The sequence below is a fragment of the Oryx dammah genome, unplaced genomic scaffold (genome assembly GCF_014754425.2).
Source record: "Oryx dammah isolate SB20612 unplaced genomic scaffold, SCBI_Odam_1.1 HiC_scaffold_13, whole genome shotgun sequence".
Taxonomy (NCBI): Eukaryota; Metazoa; Chordata; class Mammalia; order Artiodactyla; family Bovidae; genus Oryx; species Oryx dammah.
The window spans coordinates 2,145,384-2,163,902 of NW_024070197.1; the positions used below are offsets into that span (position 1 = coordinate 2,145,384).

Genomic DNA, 18,519 nt, shown 5'->3' on the forward strand with positions numbered 1-18,519 from the left:
CCACCTGGAGAAAATGACAAGAGCCCACGGTCATCTAGGATGCAGTACGGATGCCACCCCAGGTACCACCCCCCCATGGCCAGACGTACTTGGTTGGTCAGGGCGATGCCCCTGGATTTGCCAAGGGTCACCCTCCATAGCTTCCCTGGTGGCTCAGTGGTAATCCCCTGGCGGAGGAAATGGCAACCCCCTCCATATTCTTCCCCATGGACAGAGGGGCCTGGTGAGCTACAGTCCACGGGGTGGCAAAGAGTCGGACACGACTGAGCGACCGAACAGTAGGGATGGACCCCTCCAGGAGTGGGTCCCTGACCTCTTGCCTTGCCTTTCCCTGGTGCAAACATGGACGTAAACGTGCACATAACCGTGCGTCGAATTTTAGATTCCACGTGGAGTGATAACCACCGGCATGTGCCTTTCTCTTCCTGACTGCGTGTGATCATCCTGGGGCCACCCACGTTGCTGCAGATGGCAAGCGCCACTCTTTATGCCCGAGCAGCACCCCCTTGGGCGTCGTCTTTGCCCATTCATCTGTCATCGGCACTGAGGTTGTCTCCATCTCTTTGGTTATTGCAAATAGTGCTCCTATGAGTTTTGGGGTGCAGGTTTTTGTTTTTTTTCAAATCAGAGTTTTCTCAGGATGTCTAAATGACTTTTTGTGACACCAGGCCAATGTCAACATCCATCAGCCTTTGTTTCCTTCTCTGTAAAACAGGGAAAATATTCCCTACCTCGTGGTTGCTTTGAGGAGGAGACTGGCAGACCAGTTCTTTACTACAGTGAGCGATAAAGTCAACATTGTGTTCATACCTCTGATGTTCAGTGATAGTCACATCTTCCTTTGAAATTCGGATATGCACTTAAGTTTTTGTTTAAAAAACATCAGAGTTGTGACTTTAAAGACCCAAGGCCTCCCTCATCTGCTCTGGAGTCACACCCCCATCGATCAAGGCGGCACTGGATGCTTCTTCCAAATGCTCAGTGTTTATTCAGTCCTGCCCGTGTGTTCAGGTAGGACAGACACCTCACAGATAACTCAAGTCCCAGGACGTGAAGGGCACACACCTTCGTCAGAGGCAGACACCGACAGCCGAGCTGAAGTGGATACTCAGGAACCACCACCAGTGAGGCTTTGTGAGGATCAGGAATCGTCATCCGTCTCCTGAAGGGTCCCGCATCAGAGCGGGGGTGGGCGGGGGGTTCTCCCGGCTTCAGATTCTCCACCAGCGCCGGTCCTCCTCCTCCGAGTACCAGGCGTCACTGATGACCACGTGGGGCTTCAGTCTCTGCACCTGCTCCAGCAGCCTTCTTACTCGGGCTGGGTATTGCTCTTTCCACAGCCTGGGAAGGCGGCCAGAAAGGGGCCTCCTTACTCTGGGAATTTGCTTCTGCCGCCTCTCCCTTCCTCAGCACTCCCGGACACCCCGCCCAAGGGTCTGAAACCTCTTCTTGCACTGTTGCAGACAGACAGCGCCTTCCCCCTAGAATAAAACTCAGCCCCCGACCCTTTTTAAAAAATCAAATTCTGTCTCTTTCAGGTGGCTCAGATGGTAAAGAATCTCCCTGCAACATAGGAGACCTGAGTTCCATCCCAGAGTCTGGAAGATCCCTTGGAGAAGGAAATAACAACCCACTCCAGTGTTCTTGCCTGGAGAATCCCCATGGACAGAGGAGCCTGGCGGGCTACAGTCCAGGGGGCTCACAATAGTCAGACACGACTTAGCAACCAAACTACCACTAAGACCACAAGTGGTTTGGCTGGACCCTGCAGTCATTCTCCCTGTGGTTTTTTGGAAGACACAAACATTTTGTTTGTCTGTTTGCATTTCAGAAGCCATCTCTGGGGGCTCACCCGATGGTCTGTAGATTAGAGGTGGGATGCATGAAGGCGGAACACAGCATTGCCATTCCTCCGGGGCCGAGGTCGTTGCGCATCAGGTTCAGGCTGGCCAGGTGCCGGCTGCAGGTGAGGGCGGTGGACAGGGCCTTGCAGCCTTCGGAGGTCAGTCCACACGCCTCCAACCTGCAGGGTCAGCACAGCCAAGAAAGACCCCGCCATCTGGGAGCCTTCCTCCAACCTGTATTTGACTTCCACTACAATCTTATTTATTTTCAATAGCTGTCTCTTTTATTTATTTTCATTATTTGGGCTCCCCTGGTGTGCTCGGATGGTAAAGAGCCTGCCTGCTAATGCGGGAGACCCCGGTTCAATCCCTGGGTCGCGAAGATCCCCTGGAGAAGGGAATGGTAACCCACTCTGGTATTCTTGCCTGTACAACATTTTTAAAATTTTTATTTTAAAGAGATATATCCTATTGTTATCATCACTATTTGGCTGTGCCACCTGGCAGGCGGGATCTTAGTTCCCCAGCCAGAGATCGAGCCCATGCCCCCCGTACTGGAAGAGCAGAGTCAGAGCCACTGGACCCCTAGGAAGTTGCCCTGCTTTGAGTTTAAAAGTACAGTGGAATACTATTCACAAAAAAGAACAAAAATCTCGCCATTTGCAACAGCATGGCTGGACCTGGAGGGTATTATGCGTGGTGAAGGAAGCCAGGGAAAGCCAAACACTATGGTTTTACTTAAATATGGAGTCTAAAAAATGAGCGAATGAAGAAAGCAGGAGTAGAGTCACGGGCCCTGAGAGCAAGCTAGTGGTTGCCAGTGGAGCGGCCTTTTTTGTCAAGAGCCTTTCATGAGCGTAGAGTTGATTTACAATGTATTGGTTTCAGGTGTGCAGCAGAGGGATCCCGCGATACCGTGCGTAAGCCCACTGTGTTTCAGGCTCTCTCCCCACGTGGCTCACTACAGAGCGTTGAGGAGAGCTCCCCGCGCTCTGAGGCAGGCCCTTGATTCTTTCCACGCACAGTGCTCTGTGTACGTTAATTCCAACCTCCCGCTTTATCCCTCTCCCACCGCCGCTTTCCCCTTTGGTAACCATTAGTTTGCTTTCTGCCTCTGTGAGTCTGTTTCTGTTTCATAAGTAAGCTCATTTCTATCATTTCTTAAGACCCCGCACTTGGGTGATACCATATGGTCTCTGTCCTTCTCCGCCCAGCCTACTTCACTCCGTGCGGCCATCTCTAGGCCCATCCGTGTTGCTGCATATGGCTTTAGCCTTTCCTTTTGCAGGGCTGCACAGCAGTCCGCTGTACGTACTGGCGCAGTGTTCTAGGAAGCCTCTGGGGTGATTCTGGTGCTCTTGAGAGTCTGAGCTCCACCCATGTCATCATTTGCTTTTTGATCCATCCTTCTCACTAGACCGGCAACGCCAGGGTCTGTATACCTCCACCGTTCGGCACTGTGTCCAGCAAACCCTTATCTCCTTAGCTCTCAGCACCTCTGGACCATGTTCTCCAGCATTTGCTACTTCATTCATCCATATACAGGTGCCCAGTCGGCCTGGATACCTCGGCCGGGCTCCACTCGATGGGATGGTCAGCAGAACCCGCTCTTTGTGGGAGCGACGTTGTGTCCGCGTTCCCCTCCCCCTGAGCCCAGCCCTCCGGGAGGTGGTCCCAGGACCGTACCCAAGTCTCGTCAGGGCGTTCTTCTGCTTCAGTCCCTCACACAGCGCCGCAATCCCCTCGTCACCCAGGGCGTTGGCGGCCAGATCCAGGCTTCTCAGCTGCTGACTCCTCGTGATCACGTTGGACAGACTCTTGCAGCACGCGGCGGTGAGGCCGCAGTTCACCAAACTGCGAAAGGCGGGAAGAGGGACGGGATGGAGAGTGAGGGAGAGCTGGAGGTGGGGGGAGAGAGAGCAAGATGGGGACACAGAGACGGACCCTGGAACTAACTCAGGGGGTCCTCTCTTTCGACCGGCTAGAACCTCAGGCCTCCGTATGGTAGACTTGATCTCCGACAAGTGGGGAAACTTACTCCAGGTCCCGGAGGGGACAGGACGGCTCCATCATGACCTCGCACAGAAGGTTCATCCCGGGATCTTCCAGGGGGTTCATGCTGAGGCTCAGGTGGGTCAGACGCCTGTTGCCCATGAGTGCCAAGGCGAGGAAGCCACAGCCAGCCACGTCCAGGCTGCATGCGTTTAGTCTGCGGGGCACACACAGAGAAGGGGAAGCTCAGGTGTGCTCCTCAGAGCGACCTCGGCCTTTCAGATGGCCCCCAGGGACAGCGCTGAGGCTACGGAGGCTGGAAGGCGCCTTAGAGAAAACGGGTGTGTTCCACAAGCTTCCTGCAGGCACGAGGTACAGTGCTGTTGGCTGTGAGCTTCACGTTTGTTGTTGAGTTGCTCAGTCGTCTCCGACTCTTCCACGACCACATAGACAGTAGCCCGCCGGGCTCCTCTGTCCATGGGATTCTCCAGGCAAGAATACTGGAGTGGGTTGCTATGTCCTCCTCCAGGGGTCTTCCCCTCCCAGGGAGGAATCTCCTGCCTTGGCAGGCGGATTCTTCACCACTGAGCCCCCAGGGAAGCCCGAGTTCAATGTTAATGATTCAATAATATGTATTACATAAGGTGTCTGTAAACAGAAACACATAAAACAAGGTTAGGTATTGACCGGTTGGAGAAAATACGGCACAGATGAACTTTTCTCTGAAACAGAAACAGACTCAGCCTGGAGGTGGCCAAGGGCCAGGGGTGTTGCTGGAGTGGGAAGGATGGGGAGTCTGGGTCAGCAGACGTGAGCTCTTACATACAGCATGGGCCAACGTCAGGGTCCTACTGCTTAGCACAGGAAGGGCATTCAACATCCTGTGGCGAGCCACAATGGAAAAGCGTTTTCAAAACGAGTTGAGTCACCTGTGCAATTAGCAGAAATTAACACAACATGCTAAATCAACCATACTTCAATAAAAGAAATTTTAAGAAAACGCTGTGACCAGAGGCACCCAGGAACCTAAGCCTGTATTCTCCCAGGGGCAGTGGGAGTCTCTCCCCGGAGAGCAACCCATCCTGCGTCCACCTGTCCTGTCCTCACGGCAACTTTACCGAACAGGACCGCCGGGAGTAATGAGACACGGCTGTATGTGGACGAATGAGGACTTCTGGCTCGAAGGAAACACAGCAGCAGCGGTGGGATTTTCCAGGGTAGGAGCTGCCAGGAGGGGGCAGGTCCCTGCATCCTGACCACTTCCCCACCGCTCTGCACTCACTGTAATAGAGCTACAGATGCTCTGGGGGCCGCGGGGTGGACTCACGCCAGCTTCTGCAGACCGCAGCTGGGGAGCCTCACGGCCCGACACAGCAGGCTCATCCCTTCACTCCCTAGTTCGTCGCCCGACAGGGACAGGTGTGTCAAGCTCTGGTTCTCTATGAGAGCGGAGGCCAGGTCTTGGCAGGTGGCGGCTGCAAGCCCGCAGCTCCCCAGGCTGCAAGGAGAGAGGCCAGAAAGGAGATGACAGCTCAGCCGGTGAAGAACCCGCCTGCCAGCGCATGAGACACTGGAGACGCGGTTCCATCCTTGGGTCGGGAGGATCTCCTGGAGGAGGGCACGGCAACCCCCTCCAGTATCCTTCCCTGGAGAATCCCATGGACAGAGGAGCCTGGCGAGCTACCATCTATGGGGTTGCAAAAGAGTCAGACAGGACTTAGCGACTAAACAGAAATAAACTTCCACAAAGGGCTCCCCCCGCAGGAGGCCCTCCCTCCCAGTTCTAACCCTCAGCTTATGCATCAGCCAGTTCCTCTCCCTTCCCCCCACCCCCTGTGACAAGCGGAGACAGGGCTGGTGAACAGAAGTACCACTCACATTAGCTTCTGCAGGGTGCAGGGTGTGGCCTTCAAGGCGTCACAGAGGGACCTCACGCCCTGGTCTGCCACCTTATTTCCCGTGAGGCTGAGGGATTTCAGGCTGACGGACGTAGCAAGCGCTTGGGAGATCGCCCGACAAGAGGCTGGGGTTAATCCACAGCGATCCAACCTGCAGAGACAGGCAACGTGGAGCACGTCCTCACCTCTCTCCAGAAGCAGCCCAGCTTGCCCCCATCAGCTGCCCTGTCCCTTTGGCTGGCTCCTGGGCGTTCTCTGCTCTGGCTTGAGGGTCCCAGCATTTGCCCTGCCTGTTCGCAGCCTCAGACCTTTTTGTGGTTCAGTGTTCCGTTCACCCTCTGGGACGCTACTTCGTCTGAGTAAGTTGGTCTCACCACCTTCCCAACCACGTCTGCCCGCCCTCCTCTGCCCCGTCTTCTCGTCCCCCTATTACTTTCTTCATAGCAATGATCACCAGCTGACATTTTGTATGTTTATCTGACCTATAACACTGTGTAAGTTCAGGGTGTCAGCGTGCTGACTTGATACATTGGTATATATTGTGGTATAACTGCCAAGGTAGCATTACCTAACATCTGTATCCCATCACACAGTAACTTTTTTGGTAGGAATCATTAAAATGTAGTCTTTCAGCAATTTTGATATTTGTAATACAGGATTGAGTATGTTAGTCAATAAAGCTGAACAGACCTCATGTTTATCTCTCTCAAAATACAGCCAAAGCACCAAGGAGTCCTGGTTTTTAGTCCCAGCGAATCTAACTGGCAAAACACACCCCCAGGAAATCACAAACTGGCAGCAACTTTGATGTCCCTGGAATGGTGAATGAAGACACTAACTGCACACGCCTGTATCACCAAATGGGGTGTGTGGGGGTGGGGGTGGGGGTGTGTGTGGCTGTGTGTGTGTGTGGTACACGCGTGTGGGTGCGTGCATGTGTGGGTGTGTGCGCGCGTGTGGGTGCGTGCATGTGTGGGTGTGTGCACGCGTGTGGGCGTGCGCGTGCGTGGCTCAGTCAGTCTGACTCTGCCCCAAACCACGCTCCCGTCCAGGCTACCCCAGAGCCCCGAGCAGAGTCCCGCGGGCTGTGAGCGCGCTGGGTGCTGAGTGGAGGCTCGCGGGGTCCGGTTCCCCGGCCAGGGACAGAACCGGGCGCCCTGCATCGCGAGCGCAGTCTCGGCTGCGGCGCCCCCAGGGGAGGCCCCGGAAGTTACGTTTTATCTTGAAGCGCAAGTGACACGTGGAGCTCACGTGACACGTGGAGCTCTCGTGGCTGCGCCCTTTCTCGGTGTCGGGTTGGGCGGCGTTTATTACACACGCACGGTTGTGCACTCATCCCGGCCCCAGGCTCCCAGACCTTTGTAAGACCTCAGCAGCTTTCTGCGAAAGCTTATTTCCAAGTAAAGAATAAAACCAGTAACGCCCTGAAACCCAAGCAGCAGAAAGCGCCGGCAGCGCGGGACTCGCCTCAGAGACTGCAGCGCGCAGCGCGGGTGCCTGAGCGCCTCGCAGGCCATCAGCACGTCCTCCTCTCCCAGGCGGGAGCCTGTCAGGCCCAGGCGCGCGATGTTCTGGTTGATGATCAGAGTCATCCAGAGGTGACGGAGACCAGGGGTGACCCGGGCCCCTTTAAATCTACAGACGAGAAAAGGGACCTCGAGTTACGACGATGGGACAGGTCCCGTTGTATCCTCATCTTTCCTTCTCTGTTCCCGTTTTGACTCTGATCTTTCATTATTTGCGTTTACATTTGCTCCTCAAACAACACGGGTTTAAACTATGAGTTCTTGTGTTTGTGGGGTTTTTCTCAATAAATATAAAAACACATGTAGACCATCGTATGCAAAACTGGTGTTGACGTGGACCGCCTATCCCTACACAGGAAGAAGGTGAGTGGCATTCAGTATAAAATCAATGATGTGTTTTCTTACTATTTTAGAACTTTGCTTGCAAAGAATTACATTACTGTACAGAAAGCTTTTCTCTCATATAACCAGAGAAACAGCCTGTCAGCCAATCATTAAAGGTAAGCGTTTTTTTTTTTTAAATATAGCAATGTTTCCAATATTGTGTTATGATTATGACCGTAATATGGATGCCATAAGCAGTCTGTAATGACTCATTCATCGGCGTCCAGGCAGGGCTACCGTGTTGTTCTTACAGCTTAGTCGCAAAGTCGTGTCTGACTCTTTGTGACTCTGTGGACTGTGGCCCGCCAGGCTCCTCTGTCCATGGGATTCTCCAGGCAAGAATACTGGAGTGGGTTGCCATTTCCTTCTCCAGGGGATCTTTCCTACCCAGGAATCCATACAGCAACGTTATTGATGCTTCTTCATTATCAATGTGTAAATCATTATCTGTATAAATACATTTATGATTTTTTTACATTGTATTTTCATTTTTGATGTCCAGTGTTACACATACGTATAGACACATATGTAGGTTATACATATAACATCTAAAGTGTTTTGTATCATAGCACTGATGGAGATACTGACACATGATTCGTCAGACAGACAATGTAAACTTATGCTATCAATGAATACAGTGCTGAAATGAACCTTCCTCACTACCCCCCCTACTAACCAACTCCTATTCATCCTTCAAAACCCTGAGTAAATGAACCCACCTTAGTAATCCCTTCACAAGATCCTTAGTCATTCCCCACCTGTACTTTTGGGAACTTGGTTCCTACACCTTCCACAGCCCTTATTCCCTGCAAATACATTCTAAAGATCAGTAGGTAGGAGGAAAGCCATTGACACAGCCACACAAAGAGGGATGTACGGGGTCTGGGAAGCCTCACATCAGATTCTGTATTTTACAGGCTGGCTGCCGCAGCTTGACACAGAGGGTCTTCATGGCCTCCTTGCTCAAGACGCTGCCACTCAGGTCGAGCTGTCGTAGGTTTGGGTGCGTGCTGAGCATGGAGCAGAGGTCTTCCCAGTGCTCATCAAGGGTCTTGATCTTCAGCCTATTGCGGAGAAGGAAACAAACATTTGTTCACACAGGATGGATTCTGACATGAGCAACTGCGCGATCCATGCCTGAGGAGAGAAGTCAGGCTGTTAGGATGGGGAGGGTCTCAGAGGCTCTGAGTGGATCTGATCTCATGGTCTGGAGGAGTGTTGTCATAACCAAACTGCCTCCAGAACACTTCTGTACCCACAGGGCATACCGCCAGCTCTAAGGAAGATTTGTGCTTGAATTCTAGCTCCCTCTTGAACGTCAAAGTGCAGTCACTGTGGAAAACGGTATGGAACTTCCCCCCAAAATTAAAAATAGAACTACCATTTCTTGTTGTTCAGTTGCCAAGTCGTGCCCGACTCTTTGTGACTCCGTGGACTGGAGCACGCCAGCCTTCCCTGGCCTGCGCTGTTTCCCAGAGTTTGCCCAAGTTCGTGTCCACTGAATCGGTGATGCCACCCAGCCATCTCATCCTGTACCACATGACCCAGAAATCCCACTTTTGGGGATGTGTCCAAGAGAATTGGAATTAGGGTTCCCAGAGAGGTATTTGTACATTATTCACAACAGTCAAGATACAGAAACAACCTAAGTGTCCATCAGTGGGTAAAGAAACTGTGGTGTGTGTGCCCCGGTGTCCACTGCAGCGCTGTTTACAACAGCCAGGACATGGGAGCAACCTAGACGTCCACTGATAGCGGAGCGGATCGAGCAGCTGCGGTACATACGTACTCAGTGGACTGTTACTCAGCCACCAAAAGGAGTGAGGCTGAGTCGGTTCTAATGACGTAGATGAACCTAGAGCCTATTATATACAGTGAAGTCGGTCAGAAAGATAAATATTGCATATTGACACATATGTATGTAATCTAGAAAGATGGTGCTTACGCATCTACTTGCAGGGCAGGGGTGGAGACACAGACCTAGAGAGCCGACCTGTGGACACAGCGGGGGGCGGAGAGGCTGCGATCAACTGAGAGAGTAGCCTTGAAACATGTTCCTCATCGTGTAAACCAGACAGCGGATGGGAATTTGCCGGGAGCTCGGCTCGGTGCTCCGTGATGACCTAGAGTGGTGGGATGGGGTCGGGGGGAGGTTCAAGGGGGAGGGGAACACGTGTAGACCTGTGGCTGATTCACGTGGATGTGTGGCAGAAACAACACTATGAAGCAGTTATCCTCCAACGAAACAGAAACACACAAAAAGAGAAAATGTGGTGTACACACACACAATGGAACGTGACTCAGGCTTGAAAAGGAAGGAGGCACTGCCATTGGCCACAGCAGCGGTGAGCTAGAGGACAGTGTGCCAAGCGAAATAAGCCCAGTCACGGAGAGACGTGCCCGGTCTCACTTAGATTCTAAAGCAGTCAAATTCACGGAAGCCGAGCATGGAGCACTGCTTGCCTGGGCCTTGGGGTGGGGAACTGGGAGATGTTGGCCAAAAGGTACAAAGTCGCAGTTATCAGGATGAGTGCATTCTGGAGCTCTAATGTGTTAACACAATGATGCAGACCCAGGGGGACAGTCTTTAGGTGTTTTCACACACAAAGAAAATGGTAACTATATGAGGCATGGGTGTGCTGACTAGCTTGATGGTGATTATTTCAGGTACATCAAAACACCAAGTCATACAGCTTACATACGTGCAATTTTGCTCAGTTATACCTCTCTTATGTTGGAAAGAAACACAAGAATGGGAACAGCAGAGGTGGGGCACTCACCCTTGGGGAGCCCTGGGCCATGCCTCAGCAGACTCATCCTTTGGCGTCTCTCTGACATCCAGTCGAACTTTCCGTAAATGCTGGCAGCGACGGAGACAGAAGGAAGACACCGTTAAGTCCATCGGCCGGTTCAACTGCAGCCACACTTCTTGGAAGCCGTTCAAGGCCAAGCGAACAAACTCGTCGTCCTGTGTCTCGAAAAGGCAGTAGAAGGCCTCGAGCAAGTCTGGGGAGGCGGCGGGGGCGGCAGGGTGCTGAGCCAGCAGGGAGATCCAGCGCAGAAGGCGCTGCTTAGCCACGGGGGCGACGGGACAGCCTAGGAGGGTTTCCAGGGCCCGCGTCGCCTCCTTGCTCACAAGGCCAAACAGGAACCTCTTCATCTGGACCAGATGGACGTTGAGGTCGACGTGCCTGAGCTCCGTCAGGCTCTTTGTGCTCTGGGGGAACAGCGGGCAGCCCTCCCCGTCTCCCTCGACCCCTCGCAGGACGTAGAACAAGGCAGCAAAGAACTCCTGGAGGCTGAGGTGGGAGAACGCGTGGCCCCTTCCGCAGCGGCCGTCAGGGACAAGGAGGCTCGCCTGCCTCAGGGCGGAGAGCTTGGGCCCCTTCAGCCCGTGGACGCCCAGGTCGTCGCCGTCAAACACGAACTTCGCGTTCCACACGCCGTCCACGGCCAGCCGGCACAAGCCCTTCAGGGCACCGCGTTCCTCCCCGCTCAGCGCGCGCCGGCCTGCATCTTTGGGAGCCAGCCGCTGGAAGACGAAGGCGGCGTACAGGCCCGTGAGGGTGTGGCCGGGGGCGGGAAGGCCTTTCCCCGGCTCCCCGAGCAGCTCGAGGGCGTCACGGACCAGGGCGCACACCACGGGCGCCTGGCACTTGTCAAGCGCCTCCTGGTGGTCTGCGCCCGCGTGCCAGGCGCGTGTCTTCCGACGGCCGTGCTCCCCGCCGCCGAGGAGCAACTGCACTCTGCTTTCCACCGAGAGGCCCCCTACCCAGAGGTAACGGGGAGACCGGAGCAGGGCTTGGAGCCTCTGCACGCCCGCGTCCCGGACGGTGAGGAGGAGGGCGCACTCAGGGAGCAGGACTTTCTTCAGCAGGCTGTGTGCCAGGACAGCCGCGGGCTGCCTCTCCACCCAGTCGGCCGAGAGGCTGGAGCCCTGGTCTCCGAAGGTGAGCTCCAGCTCCTCGAGTCCATCCACCACAATCAAGAGCCTTTTGGACTGGGACAGGATCTTCTCCACCGGGACCGGGGCGTCCGGCCACTCCTTGGAGATGAGCTCCGCGAAGCTGGTCTCCCTGGGCCCCTGGAGGTCTCTGGCGCGGAGAAGGAAGACGTAGGAGAACAAGCCCTGGTAGAGGTCGCCTCGTGCCCAGAACAGCAAGAGCCTCCGGGCCAGCATGGACTTCCCGACCCCCGGGGGTCCGTGCAGAACCACCGTGAGGGGCCGGAAGCCCCCCCAGGGGTCTGGGTTAAATGCCCCCGATAGCGCGTGCGCGTCCGGACACTCAGAGGCAAATTCTTCAAAGTGCTGGGGTGTGTCCAGCCTGGTGGAGAATGTTTTCATCACGTGGATCCTGTAGTCCCGCGAGTCCTGTGGGTCCTCTCTGGGGCCTGCATGGGATGGAAGAGAGGGGAAGAATGGGGCTGGGTGTGAAGAGAGTCACGGTTTCAGCAAGAAACACGCAAAGACGCAAAACAAAGACCACAGGCCCAGTCGCTGCGGAGACAGGAGCCAGCCTGCCTCTGGGGCGCTTTCATTTCTTCCTAGCAATGTGCGTATAAGGATCTCTGGCCCTAAGATTACTTCTTCAGAGCGGATGGATGTCCTGGGAAATAGATCTGTGTCCCTTTAACTGGACCGCTCTTTCCCTCACTCACAGCCGACGCTTTACATGTCTGTCTCCCACCATAGGCTGTGCCAGAGACTTTGCTGCTTGCTGCTGTACCTTTGTGGTAAAGAATCTGCCTACGGTGCAGAAGACACAGGAGATGAGGGTTCAATCACTGGGTCAGGAAGATCCCCTGGAGGAGGGCATGACACCCCACTCCAGCCTTCTTGCCTGGAGAAGCCCCATGGACTGAGGGGCCTGCAGGCTGCAGTCCTTGTTGCCATCTCCCCCTCCAGGGGATCTTCCTGATCCCGGGATCAAACCTGGGTTTCCTGCATTGCCAGGTAGATTCTTTACTACTGAGCCACCTGGAAAGTCCCACTAATATCTTAGATATCACTACCAGGACTTCCTAGGTGGTCCAGTAGTTAAGACTTCACCTTCTAACTCAGGGGTTGTGGGTTTGACCCCTGGTCAAGGACCTAAAATCTCACATACCTCAGGGCTAAAAAAATTATATATATATATATATATATATATAAAGCAGAAACAATATTGCAACAAATTCAATACAGACTTTAAACATGGTCCATATCAAAACAAATTTTTCCCCGACGATCACATCCTTGTATATAAATGTTAAGAGCAGCATAATTCACACACGTCCATTTTCCCACCACTTTTTCCCTCCCCGTGATCCCTAACTAACCTGGCACTTCTTTCATGCTTGGACCTTGGTCAGTCTTGGCTGGTGTGGAATCTTTTGATATTTCAGCCAGTAGATACTCTGCAATCAAGAACAGGTGAGCCACTGTCTCAATAACGTCATGGCAGCTACCCTCATCAGGGATGAAAACGTCCCCAGCCCAAAATACTGAAGGGAACCCACGCTCGTCTCAGCATCTCAGTTTATTCCCCAATTTGTCTGCAGCGAGGAAAATGGAGATGCAGGGCCCGTGCCAGTCTCAATATGGTGGCTCGGCTGGGGGTACTGATCAGTAAACACCCACTCTTATTCTGATTTTATAACCCTCATTTCCTACAGTGACAGATTTTATTATCCTGGGCTCCAAAATCACTGCAGACAGTGACCGCAGCCATGAAATTAAAAGACCCTTGCTCCTTGGAAGGAAAGCTATGACAAACCCAGACAGTGTATTAAAAAGCAGAGATTTCACTGTGCTGGCAAAGGTCCTTACAGTCAGAGCTATGGTTTTTCCAGTAGTCATGTATGGATGTGAGATCTGGACTGTAAAGAAAGCCGAGCACTGAAGAATTGATGCTTTTGAACTGTGGTATTAGAGAAGACACTCGAGAGGCCCTTGGACTGCAAGGAAGATCCAACCAGTCCATCCCAGAGGAAATCAACCCTGAATAGTCATTAGAATGACTGATGCTGAAGCTCCAATCCTTTGGCCACCTGATGCAAAGAGCTGACTCACTGGAAAAGACCCTGATGCTGGGAAAGATTGAAGGCAGGAGGAGAAGGGGATGACAGAGGATGAGATGGTTGGATGGCATCACTGGCTCAATGGACGTGAGTTTGAGTAAGCTCCAGCAGTTGGTGGTGGACAGGGAGGCCTGGTGTGCTGAAGTCCATTGGGTCGCAGTCAGACATGACTGAGCAACTGAAAAACAACAACAATTTCCTATGAATAATACTAATATGTTTTCCATCCAGGGATTTTGTTTGATTCTCAGAAGGAAGAGCTTCTGTTCAAGCCTTTTACAGACACAACAGATGAGCAACATCTAGGCGTTTACTACCTGTAAGTTTTAAGAGTCAATCTGGCTGCTCACACTAGGGACTCTAAGTTTTTGTCCACAGTTGAAGGAGAGAATTCCTCCTGATAAAGGAGAAGTGAAGTGAAGTCAAGTCAAGTCGCTCAGTCGCGTCCGACTCTTTGCGGCCCCGTGGACTGTAACTCACCACGCTCCTCCGTCCATGGGATTCTCCAGGCAAGAATACTGGAGTGGGTTGCCATTTCCTTCTCCAGATAAAGGAGAGCTATTATTTTTTTTCTACTACCTTTCTCCTAAATACCTGAAGATAACCACAGAACTTGATGTAAGTACATTGCTGGAATATAGGTACCAACATTCTGAGGGAGGGCAATCCTTAGAGAAGTTCCTTGAACCTTAGTCTCTAAATCTAAGGCAAGAAATAAGGGAGACACCCATTCTACAGCTGTTAACTGTTCTTAAACAAAATAAACCCAAATGCTTCAGACCTAGGAACACACGCCAACTGACAGTGAAGGGCTGGGAAAAGATATTCCATGCAAGCGGAAGTCGAAAGAAGCAGGAGTAGCAACACTCATATTAGATAAAACAGACTTTAAAGGAAGGCGCTTCCCGGGTGGCGCTAGTGGTAAAGAATCCACCTGCCGACGCAGGAGACTGGAGAGACTTGGGTTTGATCCCTGGGTTAGGAAGAGCCCCTGGAGGAGGAAACGGCAACCCACCCTGGTATTCTTGTCTGGAAAATTCCAGGAAGATGGACAGAGGAGCCTGGCAGGCTACAGTCCATGGGGTTGGAAAGAGTCAGACATAACTGAGTACATTCACGAGACAAGGAAGGCCGCCACATAATGACTGAGGGATCTATCCAAGAAGATGATGTAACGATTATAAAGATACATGCACCCATCCTAGCAGCACCTCAGGGCACGAGGCAAATGCTAGCAACTGTTAAAGGGGAAATTGTCAGCAACAAGATAGTAGAGGGGGGCTTTAGTACCACTGAAGGACAGATCTTCCAGACAGAAAATTAATGGGGAAAAACAAGATGAAGATTCACTTTCTTATTGAACCTTGGCAACAGCACATAGAGGCCGCACAAATACTCGTCCCCAGATGTAGAGAAGGAGAGAATTTGCCAGAAGTCACACATGTGGGGGCACCAGAGCTCTGGCTTGGCATTTTTGACTCCATGTCCCATCTGCTACCTTCAACCCACCAGGCACACCTGTCTGCTCCTTCATTGTTTCGCAGGCTGGAGATGACTTGGGTTTCCAGCGAGGCAGGTTGAGCAGTGAGTGAGTGAGTTCTCCTAGTTCAGAGTCCCGCTGTAGAGATAGACACCCCCCACCCCCACCCCCGAGAGACCAACGGTACCTTCCCCATCTCCTGGGAACTTGAGGTCACACCCCGTTTCCCCTACCCCCGAGGTCTGCCCCAATCTCACTCACTTTTCATCTCGTCCCTTGCCATCTCAGACAGTGCCGACAGGCGCATCTTTTCAAAGATGTCGATGGATGTCTTCCAGGCGAGAGGCGCTCTGCAATGCTCATGTAGGAGGGAGGTGAGGGACTCCGCGTCGGCCCTGTCCACCTGGACCAGCGGGAAGGAGTGCGCTGCCGGTTCTGACGCGGGCTCCTTCAGGAGGGCCTTAAACGTCTGGAACTCCTCTTCGCCCAGCTGCTCGAAGCACCACTGCAGTCCATAATTGGAGAAGGGGGCTTTTTTGGCTTCTCTCATCTTGACGCAAGGCTGAGAGCTCAGGCGGAGTGGAAACGTAGTCTTTGGTAAACAAAGCCAATGGGACCTGTTAGAAGAGTGAAAAGTTGGTTGCTCAGTGGTGTCTGACTCTTGGCGACCCCAAGGACTGTAGCCCACCAGGCTCCTCTGTGCGTGGGATTCTCCAGGCGAGAATACTGGAGTGGGTTGCCATGCCCTCCTCCAGGGCATCTTTCCAACCCAGAGATCGAACCCGGGTCTCTCGCATTGCAGAGTCTTTACCTGCTGAGCCCTGGGGAAGGTCGTAGAGTGAGATTGAAAACACTTGCCAGTGAATGATCCCGGCTAACAGGCTAGGCTCAACGGAATTGGCCAATAGGTTCCCGTCACTTAGTGAAAATCAGCCGCAGGGTTTTCAGATGAGTTGCTTCCTGTTGAGCTTGTTAACGTACCCTCCAGTTACACAAACACAGTGAAGACTTTTGGTATAAAGGTACTCCGAGGACTTCCCTGGGAATACAGTGGCTAAGAGTCCGCCTGCCAATGCCGGGGACCCAAGTTTGATCCCAGGAGGGTCCCCCATGCCGAGGCCACTGAGCCCATGCGGCAGAGCTCCAGGGCCCGGGAGCCTCAGCTCCTGACACTCGAGTGCCCTGAGCCTCTGCTCTGCAGACAGAGACTAGCCTCCACTCGGAGCTCTGGGGCAGCAACTGGAGAAAACTTCTCTACGTCTGTGCGTTCGTTTTGTTTCATAGATAAGTTCATTTGCTGCAAGGGGGTCTTGAGTGATCCCACAGAAACTGTTAGGATTACAGGGCCTGAAATCAGACCCTGTTTGAATATCGAGTCTTGTTGCCCCAGGCAAAGGCGTTTCACTCAGTAACTCGGTTTCCTCCCGTGACCAAGAGCACCCTCAGGACTGTAGGGTGTATTAGAGCACGTTGATGACCCTAAGCCACGGTGAGTGACACCCCCAGACTCCTTTAAGACACAGACACACATCAGCTGGTCCTGACCTTCAAGTCAGAGCACCCCAAGCTCATCTTCTACTTTAGACCAAGGGGCTTGCCAGGTGGCACAGTGGTAAAGAACCCGCCTGCCAATGCGGGAGACCCAGGTTCGATCCCTGGGTCAGGAAGATCCCCTGGAAGAGGAAACGCAACCCACTCCAGTAGTCTTGTCTGGAGAATCCCATGGACAGAGAACCCTGGCGGGCTACAGTCCATAGGGCTCGCAAAGAGTCAGATACAATTCAGCGGCTAAACAACTTCACAGCTAGAGGTTGGGAAAAGCTGAGAGATATACCGAAATACACCAAACAGATATGTTTTGTGGGTGGACTTTTTCATCAAAGCAGAGCAGTGGGACACACCTCCTCCTCTCTAAGGGTTTCTCTGGTCCCTGGGCTCTGATGAGTCTAACTGGAGTGACTGGGGGCAGAGAGTAGGGCTCAGCAAGCAGGTTCCAACCAGGAAGGGAGAAAAACAGGGAGAGAAAGATTCCAGGGAGAAGGCAGGAGGAAACGCCCACCACCCTGACTCCTCACCTCTAGGACAGGATCCCAACTGGCAAGCATGTGGTGATGGGCCTTTGGGCAATCCGTGCGGTGACGTTCTTGCCGTCTATTGGCTGCTACGCTCCGCGTGGGCACACCCAGGATAGACGGGGAGCAGCAGCTCTCTGCACATGCTTACCCCACGCCCTCCCACTTGTCAGCTGAGGATGGTCTGTTGGCCTCAGTTCACCTGTGCTGAAGACCCGCGGGTCAGCACAGCCCTCAGTTCACCTGTGCTGAAGACCCGCGGGTCAGCACAGCCCTCAGTTCACCTGTGCTGAAGACCCGCGGGTCAGCACAGCCCTCACCTGGTTGGCCCAGAGCAACTGTGTGTGTGTGTTGGCACTTACTGACCACTCTTTAAGGATGCTGCTGTTGCTTGCTCAGTTGACTTTCTCCATACCACCCTCTTACCTGGATTTCTGTGAATTCATAGTCTTTACTTGCTCTGTCGCTCAGCCGTGTCTCACTCTTTGCGACCCTGTGGACTGTAGCCCGCCAGGCTCCTCTGTCCATGGGATTCTCCAGGCAAGAGTACTGGAGTGGGTTGCTGTGCCCTCCCCCAGGGGATCCTCCCGACCCAGGGATCAAACCCACGTCTCCTGTGTTCCCTGCACTGGCGGGCGGGTTCTTTACCACTGGCACCGCTTGGGAAGCCCCATGGTACATACACCTGTTTGTTATCAAATGAATCTTCTGCAGTGTTCTAAAGTGCACCTGTCTTCAACATCACTAATAACGGAAATGCAAATCAAAACCACAGTGAGATCTCACCTGACACCTGTCAGAATAGCCATCATTAAAAAGAACACAAATAAGAAATGTTGGCTAGGATATGAACAGAGAGAAACCCTCACACACTGCTGTGCACAAACGCAATTTGATGTGATTTGAATGCAAACTGGTGCAGCCACTGTGGAAAGCATTATGGAGGTTTCTCAGAAAACTAAAACTCCTTTGACATTGAAACTCCAAAAATATTAATGTATCTACTTAAATATAATTGTAATTCATAGTGGAACTATGTGTAACTTTGGTCTATTTTTTCCAAGTCTCCTGTAAATATGTTATCATACTTTCATAATTTAAAAACTGAGCAAGAGAAAAAAAAGAACAAGTACATAAAATAAAACTACCATATGACCCAACAAGTCCGCCCTTGGGTGTATTCTGGATCAGCACAGAAGCTCTCAACAAGTCCACACTTGGGTGTATTCTGGATCAGCACAAAAGCTCTCAACAAGTCCACCC

At 52.7% G+C, this 18,519-nt stretch overlaps 1 protein-coding gene across 1 annotated transcript; it reads right to left on the reverse strand.

The window, feature by feature from the left end:
* Window positions 1-998: 998 nt before the first annotated feature.
* On the reverse strand, window positions 999-15,752 carry NLRP5 (NLR family pyrin domain containing 5). Its single transcript, XM_040251731.1, has 11 exons — window positions 15,446-15,752; window positions 12,964-13,041; window positions 10,425-12,036; window positions 8,541-8,708; window positions 7,202-7,369; window positions 5,715-5,885; window positions 5,164-5,334; window positions 3,883-4,053; window positions 3,531-3,698; window positions 1,853-2,023; window positions 999-1,341 (listed from the first exon to the last, which is right to left on the reverse strand). Exons 1-11 carry the CDS (start codon window positions 15,732-15,734, stop codon window positions 1,212-1,214), a joined length of 3,297 nt encoding a protein of 1,098 aa, XP_040107665.1. The 5' UTR covers window positions 15,735-15,752; the 3' UTR covers window positions 999-1,211.
* Window positions 15,753-18,519: the final 2,767 nt, after the last annotated feature.

Bases quoted from the DNA above. Each gene is read 5' to 3' on its own strand.
- NLRP5 (XM_040251731.1), bottom strand. From the start codon at position 15,734: ATGAGAGAAGCCAAAAAAGCCCCCTTCTCCAATTATGGACTGCAGTGG. The intron at 8,709-10,424 runs GTGAGTGCCCCA...TCTCCGCAATAG, and splicing joins TGGCCCAGGGCTCCCCAAGG to GCTGAAGATCAAGACCCTTG. The intron at 3,699-3,882 runs GTAAGTTTCCCC...CGCCTTTCGCAG, and splicing joins TGTCCCCTCCGGGACCTGGA to TTTGGTGAACTGCGGCCTCA.